The 27,822-nt window shown below is 39.1% G+C and overlaps 1 protein-coding gene across 8 annotated transcripts in view; it reads right to left on the bottom strand.

The window, feature by feature from the left end:
- The window catches only part of Dtna (dystrobrevin alpha), a 346,528-nt gene that overhangs the window by 8,117 nt on the left and 310,589 nt on the right, over positions 1-27,822 (bottom strand). For 6 of the 8 annotated variants that reach the window (XM_026400020.2, XM_026400025.2, XM_026400023.2 and 3 more), the window contains 6 exons: positions 23,857-23,970; positions 18,272-18,368; positions 16,292-16,312; positions 6,593-6,752; positions 4,323-4,412; positions 2,562-2,730 (listed from right to left, as the gene is read on the bottom strand). In XM_026400020.2, the coding sequence (XP_026255805.1) occupies positions 2,562-2,730; positions 4,323-4,412; positions 6,593-6,752; positions 16,292-16,312; positions 18,272-18,368; positions 23,857-23,970 (651 nt within the window). Of the gene's footprint in view, positions 1-2,561; positions 2,731-4,322; positions 4,413-6,592; positions 6,753-15,074; positions 16,313-18,271; positions 18,369-23,856; positions 23,971-27,822 lie in introns of those variants that run through there. The other 2 variants (XM_026400026.2, XM_077792226.1) reach the window with 1 other exon arrangement.

Raw genomic sequence — 27,822 nt, forward strand, 5'->3', positions numbered from 1 at the left:
GGTTTGGAGGAATACACAGTCAAGGCATTTCATACACACTTTTTCCACTGCAATCTGGTGATCATTGGTGATCAGTGTGTTTGCAGGGTTTACAGGAATAGTTTGGCCCTTTATATGTCCTATACTCTACAGAAAAAGGACAAACTTGTTTTTTGAAGGGTTATTAAGTTTTCCCATTATGGGGGCTTTTCACATAGAATCTAAGAGCAGTTTCTATAAGGAGAGTGAGCCCTCTAGTGAAATAATTCTTAAAGACATTTATTCATAATTTAACCCTCTGTGTTACACACATACACCCAGACACACACACACACACACACACACACACACACACACACACACACTGACACATGTGTGGGCATACTCATGAGAGTCAATTTAGGGCACATGCTTTTGATCTTAAAAATTTACACTAGTTCCAAACCTGAAGATTCATTTAAATTGTCTAATTCCACTATCAAATAAATAGAAAAGAATGACTTCACTCATTGAGATGAGACATCATCTCCCTCTGTTCATCCCAGGATATGTAAAAACACTTCATGGGGCTGAACATAAGTTCACTACTAAGTCATGTGACTAGAATATTCTCAGTGTGTAACACAGTACAGATATTAAAATATCCTCTAAAGTGAAAAGAGTGGTCAAGGAGACATTTCTAGTCTGGAGATTAAATGCCATTTTTCACATTTATTTATATCTGTATGACATGTTCTTGTTATTTTTGGAGGTTTGGGGCCAGCCTAAAAGGCTCTGTGAGGTGCATGTGAACTTACCCTTCCAGGATTCCAAATCACTGGTTGGTAGCTGGTCCTGCTCCCCAGCATACCAGGGATAGTAGATTGGAGTGGCACTAATGGTCTTGGCTTTTAGAATTGGGGCAAGGGACATTTTAGATAGCTACCATGTACATGCTTAACAATAAAAAAATCAAGTAGATATGTATTTACTTGACAAAACAGATGACAATTAACCCCCCAGTTTGAAAAAGAAACAAACAATTCTAAATTATAGAGGAAAGAAAGAACATGAAAGCAAACTAAAATTAGAAGTGGCTGCAGCCTGCCACTTTCAATCATATCCTAACTGTTCTTCTACTCTGATCCTTCACAGCCGGCTTTCACCAGGTCTCTTTATAGCTCTCCATTCTTGCTGGTCTTTTGTTCACTACTACATCAGAAGAGCCTCTGGTTAGTTTTTCTTTGGGTCTTTAACACAGCCGATTTATTTTGATGGGGAAGGGGATGGAACTAGGGATTGAACTCCAGGGCACTTGATCACTGAGCCACATCCCCAGCCCTATTTTGTATTTGATTTAGAGACAGGGTCTCACTGAGTTGCTTAGTACCTTGCCATTGCTGAGGCCAGCTTTGAACTGGCGATCCTCCTGCCTCAGCCTCCTGAGCCACTGGGATTACAGGCGTGTGCCACTGTGCCCAGCCCAATTTATTTTTGTAGACTGATCTGGAATATTTTTCACTCTTCACATTAAGCGGTCACCCTTCTGTTATTTTTTTTTTTTTAGTGCCATTCCTCACATTTCTCATAACTCCAGGAGACTGTGCTCCTAGCACCTCACTTCCAAATTCCCTTCCTTTATTTTATTCGTTTCTCTTCCCAAGCTAAACTTTGCAACTGTCTGGAGTTATTTTAATTTCTCAGCTTCATTTCCTCTGCTGCCTACTTTGAGCTGATCCAGAAAGGTGAAAACCTTTGCAAAACAAGTCTTCCGAGGGTCAGATCTGTACACAGTCAACAGGTTCAGGAAAGTGGATTTCTTTATAATGAGACATTATGCCTTTATTTATTTTAATCCAATTTATATTCATTGTGAACAGAGAAACTTCTCCAGCATCACTAGGTTCTCTAAGTCCAGATACAATAAATTCTGAAGGCAGGATGATTAATCTTCTGAACTAGCCTGAGTCCTGGAAAAGTAGCTACAGTATTTTTTTTTTAATATGATAGACTATTCCTGAATTATAACGTGTTTGATGGACAACTTGACCATGGTGCAAAAGTGATAAGCACTCAGTAGAAGCCATCCAATTTTGAATCTGGATCTTTTCCCAGGGTAGCCATATGCAATGAGATATTGTTCTGTGATGTTGGGCAGTGGCTGTGAGCTGCGGCTCCCCGTCAGTCATTCAGATGAGGAAAGTCAATGATTGATATTTTCTACAGTGTGCTCCGTAGCTAAGGTAGGATATTTGGTAGGCTAGTTGTTTTAAATGTATTTTCAACTCACAATATTTTCAACTTATGAGGGTTTTATTGGGATGTGACTTCATGGAGGAGCATCTGTGCCCAGAGCCTTGGGCAAGCCAAGTTCTCAACAAGCACTGATTGGCTCAGTTTATTGATAATCCCTCCAATTGTAAGGGGAAACAATCTCAATGCCAGATTTAAATGTAGTACCCTTCTGTCTCTTCTGGTAGAAAGGGAAACGGCCTCATTCCTTTCCAAAGTGAAGAACTAAACAACCATGTTTTTACTTTCTTAAGGCTCCCTACAGATTGGTTTGCTACTAAGAAAAATATATCCACGAAAAGGATACTCACATGTCGCTACGCATGGTGCTTGTGGTGGGGCCTCCGTGAATGTACCCAGGTTTTCGGGCGTGGATTTGAGCTAGAAAAGCCTTTTCAGAGGTTGGCGATGGAACCAGATCCTCAAACTGAGTCCGTGCAAATTCAGAATCCACGTTACTTTCCGTTTCACTGCCCACCTCTAGTGGGTGCAGTTGAAGAAATAAAAAAAACGACTCATTAGATAGTTTATGATCTGCAAATCAACTGTGCTGTATAAAACATCAGACAGTGAAAGTACATTTGTCAATTTTTTTTTCAAAATGAGAATTGATACTGACACAAATTACTATAAAATAATTTCATACACAACAATTCCTCCCTTCCTTCCTTCCTTGCTTGCTTCCTTCCTTCCTTTCTTTCTTTTACTGGGATTGAACCCAGGGGTGCTTAACCACTGAGAACTGAGTCACATCCCCAACCCTTTTTAATATTTTATTTAGAGACAGGGTCTCTCTGAGTTACTTAGGGCCTCAATTAGTTGCCGAGGCTGGTTTTGAGCTTCCAATCCTCCTGCCTCAGCCTCCTGAGTCACTGGGTTGACTGGCGTGCGTCACTGTGCCTGGCAACAATTTTTTTTTTAAATTTCAGAAATGTTAGGAGGAATTTTTGTGTCTTAATATCCGACTTCACTTCTTAAAACTCCTATTTTTTTCTCTCCACGAAAGTCTTCATTGGAATTGTTACTTTTGCTTAATATTACCCCAGTAAATATAAACCTATAATATTAAAATCACTTATGTAAGAGTATAAAGTAATAGTGCATGAGACTTCCACCTGAAGAACCTGTTAGTTATCATTTGTTAGGGCAAGTAGTATGTGCTATTAATTGGGATGTTATTTTGTCATTTTGGTAATCTTTTTCTTTTTAAATTTTTTTTTTTTAGTTGTAGATAGACACAACTACAATTTTGTTTATTTACTTTTATGTGGTGCTGAAGATTGAACCCAGTGCATCACACATTCTAGGCAAGCACTCTAACGCTGAGCTATAGTCCCAGCTCTTGGTAATCTTAATCTAAAATTGCAGCACAGTTTTCAGTTACTTTAATTCTTATTAGAGAGGCTTTAAAAAATTTAAGTGCTGGATTTTTTTTCTTAATACTGAAGTTTTATTTCTTATAGTTGTAATCTACTGTAAGACCACAGTCCTGCCCGACAAATACCTTACTGGGTTGCTTTATGGAATAGATGGAGACATATTAGTAACTGCCAAGATATTTATGTGTATATTCATCCTGCTGAAATTTTAAAAACTCTGTAGTATTAGGAGGGAAAAGTATCCCTACAATATTATGTTATTTGTTTTCTGAGTAAATTTTTCTTAGAAGGTATTGCAAAGGGAAATTTCAGTTTAGCTTCATTCAAATGATGATCTATTTCAAATCAACAGGGTGAGAAAAGGTATATAAAACACTTAACGCTGTAAATATAACTTCCGCATCATGTTACTATGGATCACTAGATACATTAACAGTGGCTATCTTTGGATTCTAGGTCAATTTTAATACTTTTTTTTCATTTTTCAAACTTTCTGTATTGAGCATGTATAAATAATCTTCTAATAAGCAAAATATAAACATTATGAAAAAATCTGAATATACCACCAAAATATCACATAGACCTTTCAAATATCCTTTTAACTTTGCCAATGAGCAGGTCTCTGAAAGAGGCCCCTTGGACTTACAGATCTTTTGCAATGAGTAGATAAATGAGGGGGCACCAAGGACTCACCAGAATTCAGCTCTTTGACGAGAGAGGACATGGTATTAGTGATGGAATCTGCCGCCACTAGCAAATCATTCCTTAAATTTCTTCTTGAACCTTCAGCAAAGAAGAAATATTCATTTTAAAAAATAGGAGCTTTCCCCATGCCCTCAACTTTATGTTGTTTGTTTATCATTTCCTTTGATAACCTATAGCAAGAAAACTTCTAGTACTTCCTTTCAGAAGTGTTTTAGTCCATTTCCTAAAAGAAAAAAAAAAAAAAACAATCACTGTGCTTAGGTTAGTGGCCCCGATATAAGAAGGCATGACTAATGATGGAGATTCACATAAAGTATCCTTTAATTTGGGACAATTTTTGAAAGTGAAAGAGATTAGCACTGATAAGACTGGGTGACCTGGCATAAACTGGGATGGTCCAGCTTGTGTGGTCATCCTTCCTAGGAATATCCACACTGATAAAAACTCTGGTCTGTGCGGACACCCTGGACCTTCATAGTTATTGTTATTGTTCTAGCCATAACCTCGTGGCTGAGCACAATGGATTGCGATAGCACAGGCTCAGGCTCCTTCAGGGCTTCCAGAGCTCTTCCTACCAGGATAGGTCCCTGTGGGGAATGAGAAGCTCATGCTCTGAATGCTCCCAGAATGTGAGAAAAGGGTGAGGATTCCTGCTTCCACTGCCAGGATAGACAGATGCGTGGCAGGTACCCTGACCTGGAGCTTGGACTAAGTTGGAACACACTCTATGGTAGAAAAAGATTATTATCATATTTCAGGCATACTAAAGAGTTACATAGGCTGGCTTGGGTGTGGGGCAAAGTAGAGAGAGAACAGAGGGCTAATATCTTTGGGAAAAAGTATACAGGGTTCCAAATAACTGTCTTACAAATGACCTTCTGGAGAATGAACATTTTATGAGCTAAGGGTTGCTTTTAGGCCTCATTTCATTGTCGTCTCAGAACGCAATATTAAATAAGTAAAATAATCGATGCATTTAAATCAGGAAAATCAAAGTAGCTAGGTGAAGACATTAATTATAATAGGAAGCACAAATTGATTTAAAATTCTGTATTTTCTCTAAAAGAGGATTTAGAAAAAGCATATTTTTCCTTCTAAAATTATAAAAACAGAAAGTTCTTGTGTGAATTACACAAGCAGCTCTTGAATCATATTCAGTGCTCAGAAGAAACAGCCTTACTGTGGACTCTCTTTTTTCCCCCCTCAAAACAGAATAAAGTCTATCATTCTTTCCCATTAAAATATGTTAAGGTATTACCCCTATACATGGAGGATGACTGTTTCCTCACCTTCTGGCTACCTTTGCATATTTTTGATGCTCAAAAGCATTTAAAAAATATTGTTAGGCAAAAGATGATATTGAAGATTTATGTTTCTTTTGTTTTAAATATTTATTTTTTAGTTATAGTTGAACACAATATCTTTATTTTATTTATCCATGTGGTGCTGAGGATCGAACCCAGGGCCTCCCATGTGCAAGGTGAGCGCTCTACCACTGAGCCACAACCCCAGCCCTGAAGATTTGTGTTTCTACAGTTATTTTTGAATGAGTTTCCTTGAGTCTGTTTTTGTCCTTTGATTTTGTTTATGCTTCCTTTCTCTTTAAAACAGGAGTCAACTATGTTTCTCTTCTCTTTCCATCTTTGGGTGAGAACCTGGAAGATGGTTCATGATATATTACTCATGTCAAGAAGATGCAAATTGTAGACCAAAATACAGTGCTTGATCTGATTTGTGTAAACAAAAAATAATAACATGTGTCCTACACACATACAAATATATGTATTTATGTACAAGACAAAAGCTGAGAAGGGACAAACTATGAATTGAAAGGATGTATAGGAGGAACTTTTCTGTTGTTGTTTTGTTGCTCTATAAATTTAAAAAGTGGTTGTAGGAAAGTTTTAAGTCACTTGCCTTGGAGGGCCCCTCCTGTAGGTACAGAATACTGGTTATCATCTCCACCCCTCTTTGCCCTCCTCTGCTGGAGGCCTAACTTTGCGGTTCCATATCACAAGGCAATGATCCCCCTCTTTAGGACATCTCCACAGACAATCTATAAAATGACAGTGAGTTCTCTGATACCCTGGAGTGTCCACATGTGGCAATGGCGGGTAACTGTCCACCACTCAATGGATCCTGGTGACCTATTTGCCCATTAAAAGGAAACCACAGCAAAAAAATAAAATAAAATAAAATGAAATGAAATAAAATAAAATAAAATAAAATAAACCATTTACTTTGTGCAAACCACTTACTTTGTGCAAATGCCTCCTGTACATCTCCCCCGACCCCTGTGAGAGAGTCCTGAGGCGCATGCGTCGGGGTGGAGCAGGTGGACACGGACCGGATGGGCATGGGGATCGGCCTGCTGATGGTGTGGCTGGGGGAGGAGCGCGGAGAGCCTGCCCCCTGGGTCTGGGGAGACAAGGTGAGTCATTAATTTGTTTTCCCAAGAAAATGCCATATGCCATCTCAGTGCCTTGGTCCAATGTTAAACACAGTGAAATTCCAAAGCAGGAAGAAATCTTAGGTCATTGAGTAGGTAATCTTAAACCTGGGTTGCAGGTGTGGATAATTTAGGATCCTATTTTCATATAAATCCGAAATTTGGGTTAAATATTGAAAGTTAACAATATTAGTACAGCACTGTTCTATAATATAGGAGATGTGTGTACATATGATGAAGCTGTTGTTAAACAGATAATAATTACAAGGTGTGTATTTCCTCCTTGAAGGAAGTTCTATGTAGAATAAAAACATACTGAGGAGAATGTTTTAAATACAAAGTAGGAGACTATTTGAAATGGATGCAGAATATTTGCTTCCTGAATGTTCAAACTGTCTTCCCTGGTATCATCTTCGGGGACAAATTTAAAGTTTAAATCATGTCTTGCTGTATTGTGCATATTAAGTCTCAAATTAGGAATCAAATGAAGTATGAATTGTTTAATCTTTATTTTACAGTAAAAGCTGATTTTGTCAAATTACTCTTGAGACTCAGGGATTTGAATGGGGAAGACAAAAAAGAAATCTTGTTTTCTTTTTTCCCTTTGTTTAATTAAATTTATCTTTAAGTGGTACATGAAAATATAAAAATTGTAGATATTAATGCAATAACTATGTGAGATTGTGATGTATGTATACATTGGGTAATGTTTGAATCAGGTTAAACATATCTGTTTCCTCAAACATTTTATCATTGTTTCAAAATTCTGTTTTTTTGAACTACACAGTAAACAGGGTACAGTAGGGTGCTATCATCATCCTCCTGTTCAATAGCACATCGGATCTTCTTATTCTTATCAAGTTGTAATGTGGTACCTACTGATCAACCTTTTCCCATCCCTGACTTTACCCTACTCTCCTCAGTCTCTGCTAACCACCATTTTACTTCCTACTTCTGTAAAACCAACTTTTTATAATTGACGCATGAGTGAGATCATGCAGTTACTTGTCTTTCTGTGTCTGGTTTATTTCACTTAACATAGTGATCTCCAGTTCCATCCACATTGTTGCAAATGGCATGATTCCATTTTTTTATGGCTAAGTAGTATTTTACTGTGTACATGTACCACATTTTCTTTATCTGTTCATTAATTGATACTTTCCATCTCTTGGAATAGTGCTACAATAAACATGAGAGTAAAGATGTCTCTTTGACATACTCCCTTCACTTCTTTTGGATAAATATTCAGTCATGGGATTGCCTATCATATGACAGTTCTATCTATAATTTTGTGAAGAATCTCCATACTACTTTCTACAATGACTGTACTAATTTACACTCCCATCCACAGGGTGCTAGTGCTCTCTTTTCTTCACATTCTCTCCAGCACTTATTATCTTTTGTCTTTTTGGTATCTGCCATTCTTTCTGGAATGAAGTAATATCTCATTGTGATTGGGGGTTGCAGAAATCGTGGTTTCTAACTGTTGGTTACTGTTTCCTGCAGAAAATGTCCTTCACCTCTGAGAAAGCAGTATTATAGCAGAGTGAGAATAGTAGGATTTTAAAAGAAGTGAAGATAAAAGAAAACAACTAAAAGCCCCTTTTCTCTGCATTTGCACTTGGCATGAAAGCTTTCTGAGATGTTGTCTCTACAATGAGGTCCCTTGGAAATAGTCTCTCTGTTTTAATAATTAGTAGCCAAAGGAAGACAATCAAGCATGCAGGTAAGAAAATGCAAGGAGACCCTCAAGTGCAAACACGACTGACTTGGGGGTCCACACCAGTTCCATCCCAGCCTGCCATTTGGGCCAGCTACCGTGAGAACGCTCCCACATCGAGGCCCACAGATTCATCATAAAGCCATCCAAACTCCTAGACATGCACTGCGAGAGCAATGGTCTGGAATATTCTATTTAGATCTTTGCTTTGGGTTCAGCTGCTTGCAGTTAAAAACACACAACATCAATCTTGAAAATGCCATGCCATTAGCTCTCCAGGGCTCAGCATCACACACAATTGTCAAATCTATAAATTGAAGAAAACCCCAGAATTTAAAATGAAGCAAACCAGAACAGAGCACAGAAAAGAACTCATGTGGTGCCCAGAGGGCGGAGGATCCATTCCTTCACTCTCAACAGTACCTTGCAATGGTCTTTCCAGGCCCGGGAGAGAGAACTTTGCTGGTTTGCGATGCTTTGCAGCCTGTTTTCCTCAGCCTGCTCAAGGAGGGGTCTGGTTTCCCCAGCAAACGTTGCAGCTCAGCCCCATGGCCTTGAAACCCTGTGAGCTACTGCTGTGTCCCCAGCTTCCCATGCCAGTAATAAATAACTCCATATTTGAGTCATGCTTTATGATATTCAAAGGGTTTTATAGACATACTCATTGATGTCTCTCCATGACCCTATGAAGTAGGAATTATTCCTCTAAATATGCAGCTATGATTCCAAGGCTCAGAGAGTGAAAAGATTTGCTCTTAGGAAGTGGAGCCCGAGTGGCAGAGCTGGTGGCTGAGCTCACAGTGCTCTGGGCTAGAGGAGGGACTATGGTTGGTGAAGTGTCCCTCAAAGGAGACGGATGTTGGTTAGGTGGTCTGAGTGCTCCCTAGCTGGACCCCCTCTCCTGTGCATCCTTTCCAAGCCAGGGCCCTTAGAGGGGTCTCTGGGTCTTTCCTCTCTGTCCTCTTTACCAAAGAATTAGTCACTAGGGTTTCGGGACTGGAGATGGGAAGTGGGACAGAGTACTTGTAGAAGTGGTCTCTTCTTGGCCTCTCGACTCTAGGAACCAGATTCTTGGTAGGAAGTTCACAATAATAACAAAATTTCACTTCTTTTTTTTTTTATTGTGGTGCTGGGGATCAAACCCAGGGCCTTAGGCATGCAAGGCAAGTACTCTACCAACTGACTGAATCCCCAGCCCTAAAATTTCACTTTCGTATGTAATTTACAGTGCATAAAACATTTTTAGACACATTGTTTTGTCCCATTTTCTAATATAGTAGTAGAAATGATAATTTATTTAAATAGCAATTTGCAGTCTGTCTTTAACACCCCCCCAATACTTCACTTAATCCTCCTACCAACCAGATAAGTTATTATGATTTCTGTTTTACAGATTGACAGACTGAGGTTCCAAGGGGAAAACTGTGTTACCCAAGGTCTCTGAGCTAGTGATTGGCTGAGATAAAAAGGACCCCCAGCCTTAGCCCCTGGACTACAAACCTGGGCTTTTCCACAGCACCTCAGCTGCTTCTCAGGATTGTGAATGTTGTCATCATCACATGCTTCTGTCTGTGGTTCACTCAGCCTAGAAAGATTTAGTGAACTGCAGGCTAAAGAAGGGTGGAGGCACAGCCCCACGAGGGTGTGCTGTTGGAGAGAGACCTCATCATGGGGTGGTGTGAGTGCTCAGTGTAGCAGGAGGCCTTTGGTTTGCTTATGGATCAGCACAGAAGTACAGGCCCCCAGTCTCTTCTCTGTAATTTTGATACCCCTAAAATTCTTACCAACAAGATATTGCTTCCTAATGAATTGGGCTCTACTGGAACGTGAAGCTATGGATACGATATTTGCATTGCACTGCCCTTCAGAGACCTCAAAACTTTTGAATTTGGGGACCCAACAATTTCAGATATGGGCTGAGGACCATATTTCAATATTTCAGTAGTTGTACTGGGGCTGTATTGACCCCAGCCCTGCTTACACCTGTTATGCCAGGTTCTCTGACACAGGATGCTCATGGGGCTCCTCTCTTTAGCAGCATTTGTAACTGAGGTGGACATCTGTGAGCCTGTCCCCTGCTGTCAGTGTGCTGGGCTCCCAGGTGTCTGAGGCCCAATACCTCCCTGCTTAGTGTCTGATCTTCAAAGCCAGCTAGCCCTAAGAATCTGCCTGATTCTTTTCCCTGAAACTCCCATTAGTGCTTCTGTGTTAAGAGAAAAATAATTGACTGTGGTTCTGTGTTAAGGGAAAAACAATTGACTGAATCTAAATTACACCAATGTGTGAATGACTAATAGCTACCATCTCCCAAATGAATCCCTAATTGGAGCAATTTCAAGCAGTCTGATTATGTGAAGAATTTAGGTGGAAGATTCTGTGTGAAAAGATTCAGCTGCGTCTTTCCTGCAATTTTCAACTCCGAGGCATGTCCAGCCTTATGCAGACTTCTGGGGGCAGGATGCTAGCTACCTGGGTGATCCTGGCCCCATCTCTTAATCAGAGCACTGCCCAGTTTGATGAATGGTACCTTCCTAGCACTGGTGTGGAAAACACCTTCTCTGTTCTTCCTTTCTGTTCCATTCTTGTAGGGCCATTAGGAAAGGGCAGTGGCCTGCTGGCATTGGGGCATCTCAGTGATGATGTCACTGAGTTTCATTTTCACAGGTGATGACCCCTGTAGAATGGTGGCCTCTAGCTGGGTCAGGAAGCATGGTTATTTGCTACCAACTTCAGAAGACTTAGAGTGAATAATCCCTGTGAGCATGCTTCCCTGGAAATTACTCCATGATTAATGGTGCAAAGACTTAGGGGACAATGGTCCATGCAGATCAATATATAGATCTAAAATTCCCGAGGAGAGAGTTGATTTATTGAAGAAGGAAAACATATATCACACTTGGCAAATTTTAAAATAGCTCTCTTCCTAGAGAATAAATGAAAAATTAATTTCCACACACCATCCTCTGAGTCCATTCAACCTGCTATTGTATCAATTTTTAAAAAGTCTGACAAGATCCATCAATTTTCTGATTTTTTTTTTCCAGGGAGTATTTTGGTTTCTACTAACTGCTGAATCAGCTCACCCTGACAATAAGGCAGGGCATTATGCAGCCCACTCCCCAAGTCCTGTAAAGGCTGCCTCCAGGTCTGGCTAACAATGTAGCCTGGTCATGCCTGGTGGTACCTAGCAGCCTGGGAAGGCACAGCAAAGCAGTGTGGCACATTCACTGTCTGTCATCCTTTCCTCCAATACAAGTTTACCCACTGTCATTGTACTGATGGTGATTTCTATACTATGGTTTCTTAAAGGGAAGGATGTATACCAAGTGTTGTGGGATACAGAGCAGGTGGTTCATTCTGACTGGTGCGGCAGTGGGAATTATTCCACTTGGGTCCAAACAAAGGATATCCAGGCAGGAGAGACCAAGTATTGAGAGAAGACTACCTGGGTTTTGGACTAGCCATGAGCAAGGTATGGGATGTGTGAGGGGTATTTTTGGGATGGTGGGGAGGCCAGTGGAACCAAAGCACCAGTTTCCCTGTGGGGAGTAAAGAAAAAAATGAGGTAGAGAAGGGGGAGGAGCCACCCTTTGGGAAATTCATTGTAGACTTTATCCTGAACTAAAAGAGGGGGTCCTTTGTCTTAGGAGGTTTTTAAGAAGAGAAATACTTTTTACTTTTCTAGAATTAGTTAATGAATCCCAACTTTTATTTATTTATTTTTTTAAAAGAAGATCGGCACAACTGAAAAGGTACATTCTGAACACTAGATATTAGTGTTTATACTGCTGATGATCATCTATGAGATGAATTATTACCTCCTTCAATTTTTACTGGTCCATGACTCCATGGAAAACCCACCAAAGAAAATGGCCAAAAAAAAGAAATAAAGGAAGGAGAAACCTAGGCTGTCAAAACCGGTCCTTTCTGGCCTGGTCATATTCCAGAGTGTGTTTGGGAGTAATTGGAACCTGAGTGACAAGAATTTCCTGAGTTAATTGGACCACCCAGTTTAAACAGGGAAGAGAATGTGGACAGGAGATGGAATTGGGAATGATATTTGACAATTTTTTTTCCTCCACTAAACTGGAATAGTTGAACTGTTCATATCAGTGTACATACATTATTCTCCCAAATGAGGAACAATTTGATTCTAAAGTCTATAGTTTTCAAAGTAAATCCTTACTGTAAATTCAAAAAGAGAATTCACTGCAAATAAACACAAACTTTATTTTGATCCTTGACTAAAATACACATCCTGTGCCAATTAGCTCTTTCAAACAAAAAATGTGTGCTACAAATAAAACTTTCAGAGAAGATCTTGGAGTTCTTGTTGAACACGGTGCAGAAAGTTTGACACTTTCAGCATTTCTCAGTATTGGCTGTTCAAAAATGTCTCCTCTGACATGAGTGATAGCAATGCTCTGAAAATATTAGCATACCTAGGATGATATTTATGTTACCAGAAACAGGAAAAGAAAATCTTATTAGATTGCTCTATTACTTTTTCTGTTATAAGCACTTATGAGAAATATGAACAAATTTAAAGTGTGTTCAAATTTCTTCTCCTGATGGAGATACTGTTTGTTAATTGTGTGTGTGTGTGTGTACTTGTGTAAACTATGGGTCCAATTTGAAAAGTTTATATATACTTAGATACATATAAATACATACATATATAGTTAAAGCTGACATCCATCTAGCATTTTTGCAGAGTGCTTTCATATCCATAATCTTTAAAAATATGTGAATTAATTTTATGAGCCATGTATTATCAGTATGTTCGAAATAAGTTATCAGGAAGTTTATTTACTTACTCAAGATCTTATAGCTGTAAGTGAAGAGCAGGGAGCACTGTGATACATGTCTAACCCTTGTAATTTTTTATAGAAATTTATTATTGAGACCTTACTTTCTAAACTCAAAGTCAGTCTGGCACATAATATTTGGAACTAGTAGTACACCAGAAACTCAGGAACATATTATTATTGCAATTCCATCCAAGATGCTGCCTTCATTACTGAACTTTTTATGACTGTTCTTTTTATGGCTCCTTCAGTAAATCTTAAAGGTACACAAAGAAGAAAGAGGGTAGGATAACTTCAATTCAAGTTTTGTAAAAAAGAAATTTATTGCTTGTGATACCATAATCATCATATTATATTACAGGCACTATTTTTTAAAAATTCATGTTCTCTCCTCAAGGGGGATAAATTCATGCATTACCCATAACAAGAAACAGTGTAAGTAGGAATTATATATACCAGTATAATAAAACACTACATCGAACCACACAGACTTATGATAAAGCATGGAGAGGTTATTAAATCAAGCACAATTTGTTGTGTGGGGAGTTTTAAGTTTGATTTTACAAAGAGAATGTCCCCAAAGGGGAAAGGTTCATAAATAAAAATAGAATTTAGAAGCAGATACCAATCTAAAACCTCTAAATTCTTTCCTTAGATCATGTTATACCATGAGAAGTCTATAGATTTGAATGGCATTTGTTTTCTTTATAGAACTGCCTCTATAGGGCTGGGATTTATTTCTGTCTTTAATTTGGACTGAAGGTCAGTATAAGGAACAGCCACATGAAATCTTTGACTGCATTTTTCCATTTCAGTTTGCAGTACTATTTCTATAAAGTTCTCAGTGAAGACTGCCTTTTGTATCATATGCCACAGAAATTTTGTTCTGCTAAAGCGTGGTATTTCTGTACTGATGAAACCACGGATCATATTTTCCTTTTTTTTTTTGATTTATTGCCAGAAAGCTCAGAGTAACATCCTTGTCCCTTATGATTAACATATTTGCATTTCCTCTTTCTTAGTTTTAGATTTTTCTATTTTCAATTTCACGGAGTCCTTGTTTATATATTCTGTTGTAAGCTGCTCCAGGTCCTTTGTGGAGAAAGGCTTGAGTATAAAAGCAAATAGATAAAACAGGCAGGAAAAAATCTCTGAACACCCAGACAATGTTTAACTGACATCTGGGTGGTACTGATGCCCTCAGGTGCCAATGTTGCAGTACCCACTGCTGGCTGACCCTCCAAGATGCAGAGGCTGGAGGAGCTATGGGGCTAAAGGTGAGGTGGCAGGGATACCACCCTAAGGGCACTGCCATGGTTTGGCTCTGTGCATCTATGTGTTTATAAACATCCTAGGTCAGGGAGCCTCTCAAGAATGTGCTGCCTTGGAATGGCAGAAAAGGGATCCCATGGGAAAGGGTTGAAGCTCGGCTGACCAACTACAGTATAATTGCCCTCTCTCTCCCCCAGAAGGGGGAAGGTTATATTTGAGCAGTATTTTTTTTTTCTATGCACATGCAAAAGTAAGAGACAGGAAAGAAAAGAGGCTGTTTGCAATGAGAGGTATTACAAGTAAGGCATTTTTCTCTACCATGATCTAAGTGTGTTGAAAGTACAATAGCAATACTCTATGTATGCATTTAGGGGCAGTTATACAGGCTGTACAAGTGATGTGACCTTAACCCACGAGGACTGTCTCTCATTAAAATTTGACTTAAGCTTAGTAAAGTAATTGTTTTCACAAAGTACAAAATAATGTAATAATGTAGCACATTGTTTTTATTATCTGACATCACAGATTGATTTAACACTTTCCTTTTTTTTACAGAACATGGGAATGAAGGGTAGAAATGTGTCCAGCATTTTTGCAAACATTCTTTGTTACACAAAAACACACACAATGAAATATAGAAAAGAGCATACAGAAAAATTAAAAGGTAGGTTGATATCGGACAGGCTGTAGTTCTAATTGATCCATGGAAATAATGTGAAACTTTTTAATAACACTAGCAAGTGGCATATATTGTCATACATAGTTTGGTACATGCATGGGGCATTAAAGCTGCTTTTCTTTTGCTTTCATTTAATCTAATAATTATTATTATTTTTAATTATGCTGCTCCCTTTGCTGATCCTGAACCCTACCACAAGGTCAGACACAGGGTCCATTTTAGGACATGGTTAGGGAGTTCACAATGCCCCTATATTCAGAAAATAAATGCGTTGTATCAAATTTGTGAAATCCCAGAGCAGAAATATTCTTGTGATAAGAGGAAGACTGAAAGTGAATTATTTTTTAAGAGATTATTGTCAATCAACAGCTGAGATTCCATACTGGGAAAGAACCAAAAATATGGTAAGTGGGCAGTCAGTTACTGAGTACAGTCTTACATGATTCAGCACATTTTGGTGAGCAATGGGTGGGGGGAAGGCCTAATAATTATGTGATGAACAGGGATTTAATTGCCTGATTCTTATAAAAAAGAGTTTCCAAACATTTCAGTAAAATGGAAACGGAACTGAATATTCATGGTATGAGAGGATGTGGAGGTTCCCTTCTGTGTGCTGTGGGTTTTGGGATAACATTGACCTCTGTGTAGCTCTCTCTAGTAACTGGGTCTTTCTATTAAGAGAGAGAGGTCTGATCAACAACCCCTAAAAGTTTAAATTGATTTGATACTTCTATCTCTGGGGACCTAAAATGTTTCCAACAAAATCCAATTTGTTCCCTCTTCTAAAAGATGTATTAGGTCTTCTTTTGGTGCCAACAGCCATGATAGTTATAAAAGAAATGCCAAATTTTATAATTTCAATTCAAGCACTACCATTGAAAAGGAAGCAAATTAGTATGAGTTGTTGTTTTTTTTTTTCTTTCCAAACTGAAGCATGGACATACATTAGAGGCAAAAGCAATGAGAAAAACAGCAGGACGCAGGCCCCTCCACTGTTAGTTAAGACCTGCAGTAGGGGACATAACTTACTCCCTGCTTCAGTTCTTCTTCCTACAGAAAGATTGAATCGATAATAGTTAGATTACCCAGGGTTCCAGTAAGAGCAGGTACACAGTGTGCAGGAAGGCAAGATGGGGAAACATCAATGGCTCTAAGGCAGGTCCAGGCCTCTGCTACCTCAGGGACTCTATTTCCAAGCCTAAGTGTCTAAGTATTGGACACTACAGACCCAATCCCTCCTCACATGTCCAAGCATCTCTCAGCACCATCTGTCTATCTCAGTGCTTGCACATCTTGGTAAAAGGCTGTGCTGAGTTGGGCCAGGTTGATACCAACATGGCTGGAAAATTAATAGACTCCTATCCCATTGCTTTCATTGTCATGGTGACAGAAACTCTAGGAACACTAGTAGGGGAATATTTTTGAAAGTTTCCTGCCATTTGGTGAAAGGCAAGATGGGTTCAGACCTCTTCATTGGATATATTTGGAAAGGGAAGCAGAAAAGAGCTTTTCTGTTGCATCTAATGAGATAATAGGCCAGAAACAGCAGAAGGTTATTAATGATCTAGTCCTGTCTTACCATAGATAGGTGGCAACTCTGAATTCTACACTTTGTTGGTCTAAAGCACTTGAGTGAAATAAAACATTCCCCAAACTGATTATTAGAGAGGACACAAATGGCATAACAAAAATTTAACTAAGTAATAAAACAGTAAAGAAAAACAAAGAAATATATGTTACAAGAATAGTGTCTGGAGATTTTAAAAGAAGTTTATTAATGAAATACAAGGGAAGAAAGGATAAAAGGAAAGAAAGAATGGAAAAGAAAGGATATAAAGTAAAGAAAGAAAGAGGAAGTAAAAAGAAGAAAGGAAAGGTGATACAGAAATAACAAATGATGGTGTTTGGGGGATAGCGGGACCCTTGGCTGCAAGTCAGGACATCCTGCCTCCTGGGAGCTGCCCAGAGATACATCCTTCATTGTTCTCCCATCACAAGTTCCAGTTCTGCCTTTGGAATGTGGCAGGTCCAGTCCCTGCTGGCCAGGCCTGATTGCATCAGACAGATGACCACATGGAATGGGCACTTCTGGGCTGACTGTGGACATGTGGCCATAATTTGTATGAAAAGTAGTTTCATGTATACTGATGAAGGAAATAGGCTTTATCAAAGAAGGAATGCCACTTCCAATGAGAATCGTAACAGATTATAGCACTTTGTAGAGGACTTCCACAGATCACTTTATTCAACACTCTATCTACAGAAGAGTAAGGAAATATTCCCATTTATAACTCGTATGTGAGACCCTTATAAGTCACGTGAAATAGTCATACAAATGGGATAAAAGATTTTACTGAAGTTTTTCATCTTTTTTTTTTTTTTTGGACCAGGAATTGAACCCAGGGGTGCTTACCCACTGAGCCATATCTCCAGCCCCACCCCCTATTTAAATATATGTATTTTATTTAGAGACAGGGTCTCACTGAGTTGCTTAGGGCTTCACTAAATTGCTGAAGCTGATCTTGAACTCTCGATCCTCCTGCCTCAGCCTCCCAAACTGCTGAGATAACCTAGCTAAGTTATTCCTTTTAATAAAATTATTATCACCAAGATTGTCTAGTGGCTATATCTTATTTTTCTGAATTAGACATTAGCCTCTGTTCAATTTGGTCAGAACTGCTGAAAGTGATCAAATATAAAATATTTCTAAATGAATCCCATTTTATTACTTTCAAGGACATAAAGGAACTAGAAATAAGCCAAGAAAAAAGTTTCCCATAAAGGTCCTGGGTCCAGGAAAAGGTGAGAATGAGCTCTATAAAATTGACTACTATTGTTGCAAGGGTCTAAGAAATAGTTCCTTATCTGAGTTTGTAACAACATTTGGGGGAAAATGACATGTAGGAATTGGAAAAGCAAATTGAAAATTGTACATTATGTACAAAAAACTTACAAATGCAGTAACACAAATCGTAATAGTTCTGGGAAACATTTATTGAAATGTCTTACCTTTAGTAGCTTCATGAGACCTTCCAATTGGACCATTAGCTCTCTTCGGCTCTCCTGGAGAGCAGACATTCTCTGTTCCAGCTCATCCTTGCGTTGTCTGAGAAAGAAGCAATTGTCTTTAGAAACAGCATTCAATTCACTGAGCTAATCACATTTCCCAATTTTGTGAGACCAGTAGACTATCAGAAAACAGCATTGGTGGTTCACTGATATGGTTACCAGGCAGGTAACTGTCTTCAAATGAATGAACAATTGCAGTTTGAGGTGTACTTTTATTTGTTAAAGTCATACAAAATTATAGAGAACTTAACATGAGACATTTAATGAAATATTAAATAATCATTTAATGAAATTTTTAAAAAGGTTACTATTTTAAAAATGCTTACTATATAACAGATCCCATTCTGTGCCATTGCCTTCTCTTGACAAAATAACAACAGTAACAACAAAACCCAAATACCAAATTGTCACTGAAAAGGGCCAATCCTACAGATTCTCCAAATCCAAGATACCTTTTGTAAATTCACAGAAAATATGGATTACCTCAGTATTTGGAAATCTGATTTATAAATGCACTTTTAAAATCTGTTCCATCCTCAGTATGTAACATGGTACCCTTCAGAGGTGAAATATTAATTGAGCATACTTATTATAATCAATCTACTTGGTTTAAGTTTGATTTGATAAACTCAAGTCAGAATAAAGTAGTTCCTACATAATTGTTCTACAACTGAAAAAGATATATGAGATGTGTTTAATTTTGTTTTGTTCTTCTGGACTTGTATTAAACTGTCAGCAATAATTGAAACCACTAAGGACAACCTACACTCTCCCATTTATGTTGACATGAAGAAGCACCAAAAATATCTTTAACAGGGGAAAGAAATGAGACAGGAGAAAAATACTAATGATTCACATTTCTGAAGGCTATGTATGCTTTCTGAACCAACTTTGAGTCCATTATTTCAAGGTCATTGAGTAAGTAACATATATACTTTTTCCTTGCCCCAAGGACTTCTGTTTGAATTTTAAATATTAGAACTTATATTCTAAAAATGTGTGGATGCCTTAACCATGTATGTTTTACTGTGTGAATGAACATGGCTGTCTCAATGGCACAGACACCATATTAAGTAGAGCTATCACAGGGACCTTGAAATAAAAACTGACAACATAAAAATGTCACCATGAGTTAGGTCTGTGACTCATTCCGTTGAAAGATATTTATGGGAAGACAGGTTAGAGGTATAAATGAGACATTTCTTATTTGCTTTCATATAGGCTTTTTCTACAATAAATTCTAAATTTAAAATTTATAAAATTCTCAATCCTTTCTGAATATATTTTTATTTTTAGCCTTTCTTGCTACTCATGGCTTACTCATGAAGTGCTTCTTCCTTTAATTTCCTTTATAGTTGTCTCTTTTCTGAATCCAGAGGATCAGGAACATCATAATTTTGTAGACTTTAGTGGTTTCTTATTTTAGCCTGTCTCCTTGGGCTGAAGCATTCTAATTTTGTAAGTCTTGCCCCATTCAAAAATATTCTTCAACGGCAAAGCCATTGACTGTTTTTCCTTGACCTTGTGTGCTCATGGTGTTCCAGATACACTCACAAAAGACTTTGGACACGAGTAGGTAGTGTTTCTGATTTATTTCCAGTTTTCATCTTAAGACTACTTTATAATTTTTTGCCCACTTGCCACAAGAACACCTTGAGAAGGTCAAGGCAAAATCCTAACATTGTAGGGAAGAAATACTAAGGGGAGGCTCTAGGCTCTATTATAGAAAATTGACGTGTATTAACTTATAATTAGTCAACATTAAAATAATCTCATTGTACATTTATTTTACAGTACTTATCTTTTAAAATATGGCATTTAATTCAATTGAAATCATTTCATAATGCCTTTTCTCAATCTTCTCTGTAAGAGTTTACATCAGTGGTTACCAATTGTGAATCCAATAACAAATCTGCAATGTAGCCTCCACCATTCCAAGGAGGTATGAGAAAATAAAGATGAAAAAATGATTTTATTTTCCTACAGCTAAATGTATTCTTCTTTAAAGGCATGCCTTTTTTCCCACCCTGAAATTCTGTCAGACAATAATATATATTCATACTAAACTTCCTGGATTGAGGATGGTAATGTGATTATATAATTTTTTTTCTTAGAAAACACACACACACACACACACACACACACACACTGTGAGGAATAAAGAGGTATGATATCTGCAACTTTTATTTAACTTCTGTGAATTTCAGTTCCCTCATTTGTAAAAGGAGTGTAATAATATTGTCTATCTCCCAGGTTTGTTATGGCAATGATATGGAACAGTGCATGGAGAGCTTAGCACATCATACGTGTCAGACTAGCAAATAGAAATGCCTGTTATAGAGCCACATCTGGGCTGGAAATGTGGCATTTAGTTTCCTTGTGGTCAAAGTAAAAAGGGAAACATGATCATTTAGAAAGTCAGAGATTTTAAGATAAAAATAAAACTATGCATTCATGAGAAGCAAGGCTCCACTCCTCTCTCCCTCTCCCCTGCCCCCAGCTGCAAGACATTTCTCCAGTTGGTTTCTTGGTAAGAGGTTCAGGAAGGATGTAGTGGAGGGGCCCTCTACGGCAGCTACAGTAAGGAGTTCCTGCGGCTGCCTCACACTGCCACCTCTCAGTGGGAGCCAAGGCCAAGGGAACTTTGCAAGAGGCCACTCTTTTGGAGCTCTTTGAAAGTCTGAAATGACACAAGGATAAAAGGATAACCAGAAGAGGGTTTCTTAATCTGGGATGTCGGGGAATCTGTGAAATCCTTAAATTGTGAAAATGTTCAGCACAGAGTAGGTAGTTTATAAGCATCTGGAGAAATAGCCTTCAAGGGAGGCTACTTCTTCCTTCAGGTAGAAGAAGTGTGTAGAATGTGGAGGCAGGCAAGCAAGTCAGCTGGCTTTGCAGATGACAGGAAGGCCAATCCAGACTCCTTAGTGCAGCCTTGGGCTCAGCTGGAGTCACAGGATGCCCACAAGTCAGGGCCAGGCGGGTGGTCAGAATGATCAGTCTATTCCAAGATGACCCATTAAGGAGGGAAGAAGTATCAGTTAGAAAATAGACACAAGTCTATCCAGATGACTTCCTGGACTCTCTCTGTCTCTCTCATATGAAAGGGAATACTTTCAGAAACAAAGGCTAGATGGAGCAACCAACGAAACTGCTTATGAAAAATTTTTAGTCATCTCCCATGGAGCATAGGATGCACAATGGAAAAGATTAAAAAAAAAATTCAGGCAGAGACTACCCTGACCTGGAAGATGAATGACTACTCTATTTCCATCTGGGTTTTTTTTTTTGGTTCTCTTTCTGTGTATATTAGATTTAACTTCCAACTTGTGAGTGCGGAAGACCTCCATAACCTTATTTGACAATGGAGAGTTAATAGGGACTCACTTTTAAATGCCTTTAATGAAGATGATATAAAACATCACTTTTACCTTCTTTTCATTTCCACCTTTTCTAGGTAATAGTGTAGTAGATTGTGTAAGGATGTCTAGTACATGGCATTGAGGGCAGGGCAGAAAGCATATAGGCTGAGAAGGAAGAATTCCTGTTTCTTTTGTTAAATTTATTATCCAAAAGTATGAAGTGATCTCTCCCCATTGAGCAGCCCCATAAGCTGCAGGTTCTGCAGATGTCTTTCCCACAAGAGAAGCCTTTACAGGATCTCCTCCAGTCATGGGCTTGGGAAGGGCACAGTGGATCCCAGCAGAAGAGAAGGTGCTCATGTTACCACGTCTGAAAAGCAGGGTTGGGATGGAAACCCCCAAAAACATCCACGACAGTAATCAATAGGGATTTGGTAAAATCCAAACACAGTCACACAGAACCTGCTTAATTTAGTTTCTTTGTAGGGAGGAAGAAAATAGCACTAGTTCTGATAAGGGTTTTTGAGAAGAGGCATCTGTATTTACTATAAAACGTCTGTTTCAGAGTTATAGATATATACCTGGAATGTACTTGGCACCCTAACAGAAGGATTAAAAAAAGGTAATTCTTGCTAATTAAAAGTGCCTTGTGAATGCTCAAGATGCCATTTCTGAGAGGGAATGCCTTTGAATTTATTCTAGTGTTGTTTCATACACAGATACATTTGAGTAGCTGCCATATTCAAGGCATAGTGCTCAGCCGGACTGATGAGGTGGAGAGGGGGCGTGGGAGTAAGCGGGGGCAACTCTGGCCCTAATCTAAGGCCAGCTACTCTCAGCTGATTCTGAGAATGTGCTGAAACTCAGGGGTTGAGTCAGATGGCTCTCCAGGTCCCTTTCAACCCAAATATTCTATTATGACAGACAAGACAAAGCTCTTTCATTCATTTGCAGAATAAGAAGGTATGATGACTAATTTTTGAAATCTGTATGTAAAGCTATTAGGGATCATGATTTAGACAAAACGGTTGCCTTTTATGAATTACGTGTAAAATTTCAAATTTAGAAAACTGTGATGTTTATGCAGCTGTTGATGTGTTTGTTTTGTGAAAAATTTGTAACATCAACATGCTGTTAATAATACAAACAACTAAAAAAAGCTGAGTTAAATTTTTTTTCCCAATGAGATTTTTCTTTCTGATCTAAGGAATACATTCCTTTTATTTGTATGTACTAAAAGAATAACATCAATTCACAATAGCCAAGCTTTGGAACCAACCTAGAGGCCCTTCAACAGATGAATGGATAAAAAAATGTGGTATATAAACATAATGGAATATTACTCAGCTGTAAAGAAGAATGATATTATGGCATTTGCCAGTAAATTGATGGTGGAAGTGGAGAATATCATGCTAAGTGAAATAAGTCAGTCTCAGAAATCCAAAGATCATATATTCTCTCCGATATGTGGATCCTAACCCATAACAAGGGAGGGTAGGGAGGGAAAGTAGAGAAGTTCATTGGAGTAGACAAAGGGGAATGAAGGGTGAGGGTAAGGGGATGGGAATAGGAAAGATAGTAGAATGAACTGGACATAACTTTCCTATGCTCATATGTGAATACACGACCAGTGTAACTCCACATCATGTTCAACCACAAAAATAGGATCAAAATTTTAAGGGTTGCCACTCCATGTATGTATAATATATCAAGATATACCCTACTATCATGTATATCCAAAAATAACAAATAAACAAAAAGAATAACATAAACTTCTTTCCAAATTGCCCAAATATCAGCAATTAGGTGTATTCTATTAAATATTTAAAACCAAACATCTGGGTGTTATGGCATGCATATACAATTCCAGCAACTTGTGAGGCTCAGGCAAGAGGATTACAAATTCAAGGTCAACCTCAGCAATTTAGCAAGATCCTCTCTCAGAATAAAATAAAAAAGGGGTGAGGATGTATTTCAGTGGTAAAATGCCCCTGGGTTCAATCCCCAGTACAAATAATAATAATAATAATAATAATAATAGAAAAAAGAAAGAAATATTGGCAGTTATAGTGGCTCAGGGCCATTTCCCGGCTAGACACTGTTCGGCCGTATTCCGAATCTCGAATGTTCCTATGGCCTGCGGTGACTGGGGCACTGGCTTACCTGAGGAGCCGGAGCTCTGCCAGCAGGGTGGGGTTTTGCTGCGCCTTCTCTGGTGTGGGCTGAGACGCTTGCTCATGTTCTAGCCGCAGCCTCTGGATCTCCTGTAAGATTTCTCTTGGGAAAGAGGAGAAGGTGAGAAACCAGGGTCAGTTAACTTCTGGGACACCAGCCTCTGAGCAGAGTGATCTACCAGAACACAGAGCAAAGGGATCATTCTGTTTGGGAGCAGAACCCACTCTTACTAATCAGCAGACTGTGTATGTTTAGGAGGCCCTGGTGTAGCCGAGTGGGTGCTGGGGTGAGGGGAGGGCTGCTTTCACCTCCACGTGGCCTGTCACACCATGAAGGCTCTGCAGGCTGTCACGGAGTGTTATCCCCAGGACCTAATCATCTCTCCAGGAAGTCATGGAGTGCTGTGGTAATGTGTCCAACTTTGATGAGTGCACTGCTTAAGAGACAAAAATGTATCTTCCTATTATTTATGATCACACTCTGACACCATAAAGCACACGGCTATCAAGTAAGAGGTGCTTGGAGGGAAAAGAAGGATAAATGGTGCTCATTGCACAAAACTAAATAACCTCATTCTCTCACTAAGAATAACATTCTTCTCACCGAATTTTTCTGAGATGCCCCGAGTTAGGCAACATTCTCTCTTTTTTTCCTTAACATTTTCAGCTTTAACCACTGATCTCAATGAGGGCAGCCTGAGAAGGAAAGTGCTTTTAAAAGGATTCATGTAATTGAGTCTGTGACATAGAGTGCTATTGGTGTGACCTCTGTCAGGGGGTGAGACATGTCAGCCTGTTATTGATGTTGAGGCCTGGGCTGCCCTGCTTTTGGTTGAACATTAAGCTGGCCATAAATGATATGCGCCCAGTACAAATCCAATTATCCCTAAGTGAATCAGAAGCCATTAAGCAAGGTTACAAGTCACATGTTCTTGGGGACTAGGGGTGTCAGTCTCCTCCTTATCAAAATGCACAAGTCACAGTAAGACAGAACAAAGATTGAGAATGGAAGGTAAACTTGGTGAGCCAGGGGGATGGCATTCCATTGTTAAAATAATTCTAAATGGCACAGTAATTGTGCATCTATATGGGTTATGATGTGATAATTTTATGTGTGTGTGTGTGTGTGTGTGTGTGTGTGTGATCAAATCAGGGTAACTAGCATTTCTTTCTTTCTTTTTCTTTTCTTTTCTTTTTTTTTTTTTGTATTGGGAACCTTCAAACTCCTCTTGGTTGGATAACAGGTACCAAAATATAGTTAGTAAGGGATAAGTTCTAGTGTTCTCTAGCACAGGAGGTGCTATAGTTTATAATTTATTATTTCTCAAAATAACCAAAAGAGAGAAGCTCCGTGATTTTCCATTGGAAGGGAAGATGTATGTCTATTTCCTAAACACGGTGGGACCAGGAGGCTAATTAACAGTGAGCCATTACACCTTTCATGGGTGTGCAGAAAAGGCTGGATTGTAACTCAGTGGTTCAACTACAGAGTTCTGGCAAGGAAAAAAATATAATGAAACAATACATAACCTGCATTGGTAGAACTGTGCAGTCTTGTGTAATCTTATTTCACCCGATAACAGTTCTATGATATTTAGATACTATTATTATCTCTGTTTCACGGGTGGGGAAATCAAGGAATAGAGCGGTTAAAAGATTTGTTCGCGTGTAAGAACAAGCAGGTGTTGGAGGCGATTTGAGCTCAGGCCGGCTAGCTTCAAATGCTGTACATCAGACTGCTTCTGTTTCTGGCACTTGCTTTGACTGGTCTATTCTAGGCAGGCTCTCAAGAGCCCGGCTTCTCCCAGGGTCCTATAAGGAAACATTACCCTCTCAAATGATCACGGCTGACAGGATGCTGTAGTTTGGATCTAGAATGCTCCCAAAGGCCCATGTGTTGGAAGCTTGGTCCCCAACCTGTGGCACTATTGGGAGGTGGCAGAGCCTTTAGGAAGTGGGATCTGGGGGAAGGAAGGAAGGTCACTAGGGGTTAGTATTCTTGAAGAAGATATTAGTAAAAATTGATAAGCTCCATTAAATATCTCATCTTGGCTGCAGTCTTAATCTGCTCTTTCACCTCTCCGTAGCACTTTGTTTCCTCCTCCCAGTCCTCTGCTTCCACTGGGGCATGGGGATAGGATATTTGAGGGGGAACTGGGACTTCCTTTGTGGAAATAATCCCAGGATATTTGCCTTCATTTGGGTCTGCTCCTTCCTCTCTCTGATGCCTGGCTGCCATGATGTGAACTCATGTCCTGCACTATGCGCTTCCATCATGTCCTGCCTTGCCACAGACCCAACAGCAATGGAGCCAACCAACGACGAAAACCTCTGAAACCATGAGCCAAAATCAACATTTCCTCCTTTGAAGTTAATTCTCTCAGGTGTCTTGTCACAGTGATGGAAAGCTACAGCACCTGTTCATGAATTAGTTAGGGTAAACAGTCATGAAGCAAAGTGAGAAACTATCCTCCTCTTAAGCTCAGAGGTCTGTCTGATTATTGGGTTCACGGTCACTGTGGTGACCATGGGACCTGGAGTGAATTTCTATGGTGCAGGAGTGTGACCTGGATAATCCTCTGGAACAGGGCCCTGGAGTCTTTGCAGAGCATGAGGCTGCTGGTTTAGAGAGACGAGTTCAGAATGGGCTAGCAGCTACTCCTCAGGAATAAACTGGAAACTCTAGGAATCATGAAAGAACTCAGACACAGGATGAAGTTCTCTTTCTACTATCCTTCTCATTCTGACTTCTTTTTTTTTTCTCTCTGGTCCTAGAAACATATATGCAGAGAGTGCAAGAAAGCCATGGTGGTTAGAATATTCATGGTACTTTTTGGAAACAGAAATAGATTTCACCTGAAGGCAGATATCCCTGGGGTCTTTCCTCAGAGGAAGTAAGTCCCTATTCCCCCTCAAGTGATCGACACCCATGCCCCAGTGGGAGTAGAGGACTGAGTGGGAAAATAAAGCTCTCTGGAGAGGTGGAAGAGCATGTTGCAACCAAGATGAGATATTTCATGGACTGGTGAATGTTACTAGTCTTTTCTTTCTAGGAAGGGATGTAAAAGTGAAGTTGACCCTTGTGGAAACTCAGGCCAGGTTTGATCTGTTCCTCCCAATATTGCACAAACAGCTCTTTAATCTTGACATTGTATCTCCTACTCAGAGATCCAAACTCTAACTTTCCTCTTTATATTACAACAATTTTTTTTTTGTGAGTGGTGGGGATCAGAGAAAGAAATCTGGGTGGTATGAAGATTAACTTTGGAAAATTTCTGATAGAAAGTTTAGAAGTAAACACTGAAGAATCTCATAAAGAAACATTCCACAATATTTCTTTTTTCTAACCACCTCCTGTTTTGGTTCCATTAATCCTATCTCAGCATCACCTACTTAAAATATGTCTTCCTCCCTTTCAGTTTCTAGCGAACTTCTTGTAAATGCAATATGTCCTGACTGCTGCTTTCCATCGTGACATTATAAAATTCAGAATCTCTGGCCTGATCTACAAGATTTGTATATTAATGTTTCCATTTTACTATTCATCTCTACATCTTGGTGCTAGCCTGACAAGTATCTTCAGTACTTTTCTCAAACTTTATGGGTATTTTTACTAGTAAATCTATCTTCCATCTTGCACTGCCAGATTTCACTATTTTTATATGTGCAACTAAAACCCCATCTTTTCCACAAAGTTTACCCCACCTACCCAGACCACAGTGGTGGTGAAGTGGATCACCATCACTGGGAAAAAAAAGCAGAAGTGACACTTCACTTTTTAATTTTAATTCGTAGCATGGGGATGATAATAGTCATTCTGTCCACTTCAAAGGCCTCTTCTGAGTATGAAATGAAACAATAATTGTCTATGTGTTCTATAAATATATAAGATTGTCACTGATCTCTTTTCAGCACCTTGAAACAAAGACCCAGGTTTCTTATTTCTGCCACCTGG

This window comes from Urocitellus parryii, chromosome 13 (genome assembly GCF_045843805.1).
Source record: "Urocitellus parryii isolate mUroPar1 chromosome 13, mUroPar1.hap1, whole genome shotgun sequence".
Lineage (NCBI taxonomy): Eukaryota > Metazoa > Chordata > Mammalia > Rodentia > Sciuridae > Urocitellus > Urocitellus parryii.